The sequence below is a fragment of the Accipiter gentilis genome, chromosome 22 (genome assembly GCF_929443795.1).
Source record: "Accipiter gentilis chromosome 22, bAccGen1.1, whole genome shotgun sequence".
NCBI classification, from domain to species: domain Eukaryota; kingdom Metazoa; phylum Chordata; class Aves; order Accipitriformes; family Accipitridae; genus Astur; species Astur gentilis.
The window spans coordinates 20,021,845-20,029,827 of record NC_064901.1 but is presented as its reverse complement, the minus strand read 5'-3'; the positions used below and the strand labels follow the sequence as shown (position 1 = coordinate 20,029,827).

The 7,983-nt window shown below is 40.4% G+C and overlaps 1 protein-coding gene across 2 annotated transcripts in view; it reads right to left on the bottom strand.

Moving 5' to 3' along the window:
* Positions 1-221: 221 nt before the first annotated feature.
* The window catches only part of INO80 (INO80 complex ATPase subunit), a 69,487-nt gene continuing 61,725 nt past the window's right edge, over positions 222-7,983 (bottom strand). For both annotated transcript variants that reach the window (XM_049825233.1, XM_049825234.1), the window contains exons 31-36: positions 6,783-6,885; positions 6,122-6,210; positions 5,112-5,267; positions 3,874-4,033; positions 2,883-3,101; positions 222-2,270 (exon numbers count right to left, since the gene is read on the bottom strand). In XM_049825233.1, coding sequence (XP_049681190.1) covers positions 2,053-2,270; positions 2,883-3,101; positions 3,874-4,033; positions 5,112-5,267; positions 6,122-6,210; positions 6,783-6,885 — 945 coding nt within the window. In that variant the 3' untranslated portion in view covers positions 222-2,052. The remainder of the gene's footprint in view (positions 2,271-2,882; positions 3,102-3,873; positions 4,034-5,111; positions 5,268-6,121; positions 6,211-6,782; positions 6,886-7,983) is intronic.

Below are 7,983 nucleotides of genomic sequence, written 5' to 3'. Positions count from 1 at the left end.
CTGCACATCACCTATAATCAGTGAATACAGACATGCAATAAGGGTACAGTTGTAACTAAAAAAGGTTACAAAGGTGATACTCGGAAGAGTGTAGACCCTCTAGAGCATTACATTGAGCAACATATGTCTCCAGATGCATTTCCAGATGCACATCCTCCATGCTCTCTTCCCTAATCCTCCCATTCATACTACTATGCGCATAAAAACCACAAAGACACTGATTTACATAAAATTATCTCACTCCATTTTATTTAAGATTTTCTTCTCCAGTTAGTAAAAGAAAGATGTGTCTCTCTTTATACATATGTACAAGTTCAGTTATAAAAATAGACAGCACATTCAAAGAGAAAAAAAGGCTTGGCATTTGTCTGATTCCCTCTAAATATCATATATACATGTGAATAGGAGGGGAAGGGGGAAGTCTTCATGAGTTAATTAAACACCACCTCCCCCTCAATTATCCCCTGCAAATCTGTTTAAAAATCAATCTAACTAAGCTCAGTTCTGCTATTTTCAGGTGTGCAAATTAGAGGCAGAGCCAACAGGAAGCACTCGCTCCACACTGTAGGACGCCAGGCAAAGGATTTGGGGTTGGAAAAAATTATAATAATAAAAAAAGTTATCTTCCACTGTCACAGCCCAGACCTGCAACTCAGCTTGCTTCTCTCTCAAGGGATGAAAGTGCCCCGGCAGAACAGCCTTTTAATTCAATGTGTCAGACAGAAGAACTGCCCCACACTTAAATCTCAGTGCAATGCAGACAGTGCTTACAGCAAAGCAAGGGGCTACAGGGGGGGTTGTGCATTGAGAACGGGGAAGGAGCAACCAGAGAATGAGAACACAGATGGGCACTGGCAGCGCTGCCTTCTATCAGCCTTATGGGACATGGCTACTGGTACCCGCACACCGCAGTGAACTCAACCAAGCTAGTATGTGTGATGATCACAAAGATGAAGGGCAAACACACTAGAAGAACAGTCAATGGATGGCTGGGATACGAGACAATTTTTTTCCCCAGGATTTGACTGGAAGGGGGAATGGCACAGGTGTCTCTCTCTCTCTCTCTCTCAGGACTGTTTTTCGTTGCTCCCCTCGCAGCACTGCAAGCTGCAGAACCATGCTCTGCTATGGCACAGTGAGAGGAGCAGCAGCAAACTCCCCCTTGGCACTTCAGCTTTCCCTCTTCTTGAGATTTGTACAAATGGAGCCTTATTTTGTTTCTAAGCTTTTAAAAGTTCTGCACACCTCAAAAGTGGGAGGAATCATTCTGAACACAGAGAGTATGTTCACGCTGATGAGAACTCTGAAATGCAAACCAAACCACTAGCTTGTGGTTTCTTCCACTGCGTGAAGCAGAGGCAGTGCTGCTGCTGCTGCTCTCACTAGGCCTGCCAGCGCTCTGTATTCTGCCGCTCTGAACCTCTTCCGGACAAACGGTGCTGAAAAGAGTCCATTCCCTGGAAACCACCTGAGACACCTTCCTTTGCATTTCAAACCTTTCAAGAACCCAGAGGCCCATACTAGAAGAATCCGAGATTTTTTCTGATTACATGTCATCTTCACCTTAGCCCCCAATTACCCCGCACATACACTGACCAGCTGCCAGTACAGAAATGTCTTGTGACTCTACAGTATCCTGGGGTTCAGATACTGATTTCATTGGATAAAACTAACACTGGGTTCCACCTCAAGCTACAAGAGAGAAAGTGTACTGGTGTGTCTTCAAGCACACACAGCTGCAGGGTATTGCATGGAGTAGCTGGATGCTTTCTTGGGAAGCTTTGTCAGATGTGTCAATAAAACACAAGCTATCACTTATCCCAGTTACCCCAGACTCCCTTCCCTCCTTCTTGCAGCATCTGCAAAGATAGTTTTTTTGGAATACACATAATCAAAGTGCTCACATAAACCACCTGCTCCCATTGTGCTTTGATTTTCTTTTCACACACGTGCTGGACAGCAACAAGGCATTCGTTTGCATGCCTTCAACTGGCAGGGTGGTCTACTCTGAAAGCCAACACAGTTCAGACAAGCTTTGGGGGTTCAAAATTACTACCGACCACCTGAGGTATGGGCACCTTTGCTTTGCTTCCGAATTGGAGTTTCTGATATGAGACTGCTGGTCAGGTTTAAGCTTTTGGGGGTCCCACAAACACTGTTTCCTTTGCTCAAAGGGGAGCTCAAGGGAGAAGAGGCGCTTGAAGGTCCAAAATCTGCAAGTCCAGAAGGCCGAATAATTGCTGTTTGTAGAGGGCTACTTGCAGACATGCCTAGCAATGGAAAAGAGAATCAAATTCCATGTAAGCGTATTACTCCACCTGTGGCTCTTCAACAACAAACAATACACTAACAGTTGGTCCTAAGACCACCCTGTATTCATGGTTTATCAGAGTTCAATGAAGAGGGATGTCCTTAACATACAAAACATCTTGCAGTTATACCCTGGGCCGCCTTCAGCTGGTGTAATGCTGAAGCTCCGTCACCATCAGTTTAGCAGATGTTGGAACCTGATGCTGTAACTTCAACATGACAGCAATGCAGGAAAGCCACAGCCATACCCACGGGATAAACAACATTATCTCATTTGGCTGGACACCAAAATAAAAAACAAGAGGAAAAATACTTGATGTGAGATAATTCAAAGGGCAGACAAAACTTCTGCAGGACTCGCTTCTCAAGGTCATCTGTGGTGAAACTGGCTATCCTCTCACACCATTACTGTGTCACATTGCATACTGCTTGGATCTCGGAATATAATGGACAAGCAATACCAACAACACAACGCTTTTTATCTATTTTTTGACAGGCTGTAAATAACGATCACCAAACTCATGTGGTTGGCTCTGCTCTGGGTAGTCTGCTGCCTCCCCTTCCCCACATACCTTTAGAGACGTTGTACCCGTACGCTGCGTATGCTGCTGCAGAGGCTGCTGCTGCCCCTGCTTTGGCACCTGCCATTGCAGCTGCACTTCCTGCTATTGATTTCCGGCTTCTGCCTTTCCCGGTGCCGCCTTTTGATCCACTGCCTGACCCTTTAGGACGACCCCGGCTTCGACCTGACTGGCATCTCCCGGTGAGAGGTGTATCTTGCATTGAAACACCTTAACAAGAAAAGAATGTTAAAACAGTAACTGCTATAGTATTTTAGGTGACTTACAAATAAGTACAGCACCTAACTACCTACCATTTACATTAATACTGTTCCTATTAACTGATATTTTCATTTACATTAATATGGACACTGTTAGCAAGCAGCGATTAACCACATCTTATTCTAGCCAGCTACTTGTCATTATTATTATTATGAATCCAATCCACAAATAGGTGGAGGATTCTAGGTTCTACATCAGGATGAAGCATTTTCTTACTTGGAAGACAGATATGAAGTTTCTGCCATCTGCTATCTCTAAAGAAGCTCATCAAGAACTGTGGCTTTACTTATGTCAGTAAAGAAAACTATGGTAGCTAAAAACATTTGCCATTATTTAAAATTACAGCTGCTCCAATCACCTATTGGAAATAGACAACTGCTTATTAGCCCAACAGCAAATTCAACGAAAAGCTTAGAGATTAATAGTTCTGTGGTTGTAATTTGGTAATATGCACATAATGGAAGGCGAGCCCTCTGTAACACAGGAACAAGGGACAAAACTTTTAAGAGTAACTAACACAGAAAAGAGGAAAGTGTGGTGAATGACAGACGATAAACAGATTTCCTATCAAATCATAAATAATTTCTCAATGAACAGCAATTTTTTCCCCAGATCTTGCCAACCACGCATATACTCTGGTTAAAATGCAGAAAATTTATCACAGACATACAAAGTCAATGTTTAATAAATGTTAGTAGTAAATCAAGGCAAAAGTACTGACCATTCATGGTATCTGAAACTGAGCCAGTAATGGAAGCAGGAGAGTTTGTTGCCCTTGACTGAGGTGCTGAAGAAGCTGGATCATCCACAATCACAAGCATATCACTACTGCTCTCATCGGGAGGGATAGAGCCCATATGTAATTCACTGCTAATGGATATCTAAACAAGACAGAGAACAAAGCTGTTCACTTCTCAGGTTAGGAAAGGGAAGGGTACAAACATAGTAAGATTTTTAAAAGACATACAATCACAAGTAATTAATTGTACTTGTTCTGTTCTCTCTCTTTTTCTCTGTGTGAGACTAGCAGCATGATACAGGATCTGCCTAATCACACCACACCCTCTATATACATGCTGAGCAGCAGTAAAGACCTCCAGGAGCTACTTAATTTCAATTCATGAAAACAGATGTTAAGAAGCAGGAGACTAATGGTCTCAGCAGAGATTCAAGAGAACTGCTGTTCAACTGTGCACCTTCAACTGCAAGAAAGAAAACAATAGGATTCTTAACCTCCAACTACTGCTAAAAAAAATCTTGGTCAATAAGGGAACAATGCAACATAGGAATCTTAATCAACACGATATAGAACAAAATAATTTGCTGCCAAAACCAGTTTGCAATGCTTTACAGAAAGATGAAAGGAAAGTAAGATGTGTGCCACTGAGAATTTACAACTTAAATTCCAGAGAAAAAAACCCCAGACTAATTCAGAATCAGAAGCAAGGAAGGAAACAAAGAAGGAGATGTAGATGAGACTAGCAAGGAGTACGTACAAAGACACTGAACGTCAAGGTGCTATTTGAGGGATATTATTTGGTCCAGGAGGAGAAAGAGACTGCTTTTGCTATGGAAGGTACTGGTATTGAAAAAGGCACACGGTTATAAATGTGAGCATGACAAAGGCAAGAAAGAGGGAGAAGAAAGTAGCAAGTCAGTAAGTGGGACTGCAGGCAGGAATGGAAAAATTTCAGGGGTTGAAAGGGCAGAGTCAGGGCATGAACATGCTGTAAGAAGGGAGGCAGAGAGCGAATAAAGAGGGGTACAATGGAATGTCAAATAACATGAGGAGCTGTAACGCACCTTATTAGCAGTTGTGTTTTCAATAAATTATTTTAATTTCCATGGTTCCCCACATACTTGAAGTTCTACACTAGCTAAGACAAGAAAGCAAGAATCCTACAAGATGGAAGGCTACAATTGAAATAACATATAGTTTAAAACAGCAGTAAGTCCTACCTCACTGAAAGGGCTGGGCATGGCAGAGTCTACACTAATGAAGGAGTCATCCCCATCAGCAGACAGGTTGGAGTTATCAGCTGAGGGAACAAATGGGATCACAAGGTTCATGCCCTCTTTCTTTCTCTTCCCATCCAATTCATCTTCCTTCTTCTTCTGAAAAAAAAAAAACATTACCAGGAATGAAAAAGATGATAAAACAGAGGAAAGGGAATAAGCAACCCCAAATCTCAACATCTAATGCAGTATTATAACTCCAGGAACGCCTTGTCCAGAATTTCCCAGAACAAGTTTCTGAAGGACACAGTAACAGATCCCTTAAAGGCTCCTTCTTTAGATTTAAGTAGGGCTTGGGGGTTTTTTTCTTCTATTTCTAAAATAGCTGGAATATTGGAGAATTACTCTTACAAGATTTCCATTACCTTTTGGAGGGAGCTTGAAATTCCTTACCATTACACAAAATTCCAATTAATTAATGCAAAGCCTCCCTGTCTCAAAAATTCAGATTTTTCATAAACTACTTTTAATGATCTTTTTTAAACAAACCAATCTTCTCTTGTTCCACAGAAGCCACATAGCTATATAGGTTTTATCTGTGTTTGATGTTTCATTTACATTCCCTTTTTGTCCTTGCAGAACAAAATCTTGATTAAGCCACCATTTTATATGCCATAGAATGATCAGTTGATCATTTTGGTTTCTTCAAGCATGAGTCTTCAAATTGTTGTGTATAGACTACTGGTGATCTACAGTGTTGTTTGGGTACGCAGTACTTCCTTATTTTTCAACTTGCTAATGATATTAAAATACAGATAACTATGTATTATGTATTTTGTAATATCCCTCTTCTGTGTAAGGAAGTGTCACAGATTGATATTCAATGCTGATGGGAAGAAGGCTTTACTCATTAGTCTGCCTTTGCATAAAATGTTTCCACACCACATAATAGTGAGCCTGAAGCTCTTCCGGCTCCATCACTAACACAGGCAACCTCCTTTGCATCAAAGTACCTTTTCAGCATATTTTTCCCTTTTACGTTTACGTTCCTTCACACGATTTGTTTCTTCCTGCTGTCGCTTCTCTTCTTGACGCTGACGCACTGTCAGAAAAGAAATACAGAGCTGTCACCACTGGAAAAATATTTCATATCCTTTTGTGAAACTTACAAGAAATTCTAGTTCTAACAGAACTGTGGAGAAAAGTCAGCTGTATTAAAACTCAACCACATTGGAAACACTACTTTATTAAAACTATTTGTATCCAAATTACTCAAAAGTCTTATAGTGAAATTCTTCTTTCAAGCAACATAAAAGCATATACCTCTAATACAGCTTCAAAAGTATGATGAAATACAGCATTTTTACTAATACTTTTCTTGTTATGACCTACATAATTCTTGTCGAAGCTTTGTCATTCACGAACAATGCAATGATCCTGAATCAGTGCCAATAAAAACTTTATCACATCATCATGTCTCTCTTGCACAACTTCATCTTTCAGCTCACCCCTGATATGAAACCAGCTTGTACTAACAAGAGTTAGCAATACAAAAAGAGCCAGGAAACAGAAGCTGTTATCAGCAATACATATGTTTGTAGAGATGAAAACAGAGATTTCGTAAGCTAATGAAGTGGGAGATGGGGAAAATGCTGCAACACGAATTTTACATACATTTCTTTTCTAGTTCCTCATCATCCAGCAGAAGACTGACCACCTCTTTTGGCTTCAAGGTGTCAGGTTTGAAATTGCCACCTGAAATAACCATTCGTTGGATCTAGAAGGAAAAAAAATAAAAGAGGAAAAAAGGAAAAATTACTCAAAGCAGCCTTGAACCATTCTCACTACCTTTCACTGAAAGCCAGCCAGAAAAAGATGCCAGCACATCTGTGTAAGTCAGAATTGACTCAACTTTTCTTCCATACCAAAGTTAGTAGCAAAATTTCAGGGAAGATTTAAGAGTATAATTAAGAGTATAAAATATGAGAAGCAACTGAGCTAGAAAGCAGTAAATTGCCATTCCTTGTGCAAAGTTGCACTTCTTCCAAAGCACCATGTAACAAACAACAAATGATAATAGCATTAATATACTGCTGAACAAAAAGAAAAAATACAGCAGTACTCCTGTCAGGTATAGCAGTACTCCTGTCAGGTATAAATTGCCAATCCAATTTTTCAAGTAATCTGCAAAGAGGATCATGCAGATCACATTCTTAAACGATACAACATTTTTAGCCTCCTTGACTGAAAACTGAATCTCCATATTGAGTCAGTGTCTCAGTTTAAGCAATTCACTCAACCTCTATTACTGCAAGTATATAGCCCCCCTTCCTCCCCAAATTCACAAGCAACAAAGAAGAGTTGTAACTTGGCAAAAGAGAACAAGCTTTAGCATAAGTCTATTTTGATGATCTGGATCACTAGCAAAATGATGACACTTTATTTTCAGGTTGGTATCAGGTGACTCTAGTGCAGTATCCTAGAGAAAATGGGTAAGTTTCAACATGGGAAACACAAATGCATTCAGCTGAAAATGCTTCAGTTGCTGCAGCACCATGATCAGCATCTAATTAAGACAAAACCTAAAAGACACCCTGAGTACACAAAACACCTGAATGTTGTATATAGTATACCTACTGCTACCAAAGAAAGTGAATCTGCTTCATTTCTTCTGGCCCATAAAGTGTCATGAGGTTTAAAGTTTCTAATACACTTACTGCTTGATGCTGCAGGACACTGAGCACTTCTGGCAACCCTCACACCTCAAATAATTTTCACTTGATTACCTTCCAAATGTCTTTAAAAAAAAGATTCAGCTGTGGTATAACATGAGAGGAATCAGTAGCCCTGACACAGCAAAGACAGAAGGTCTAGT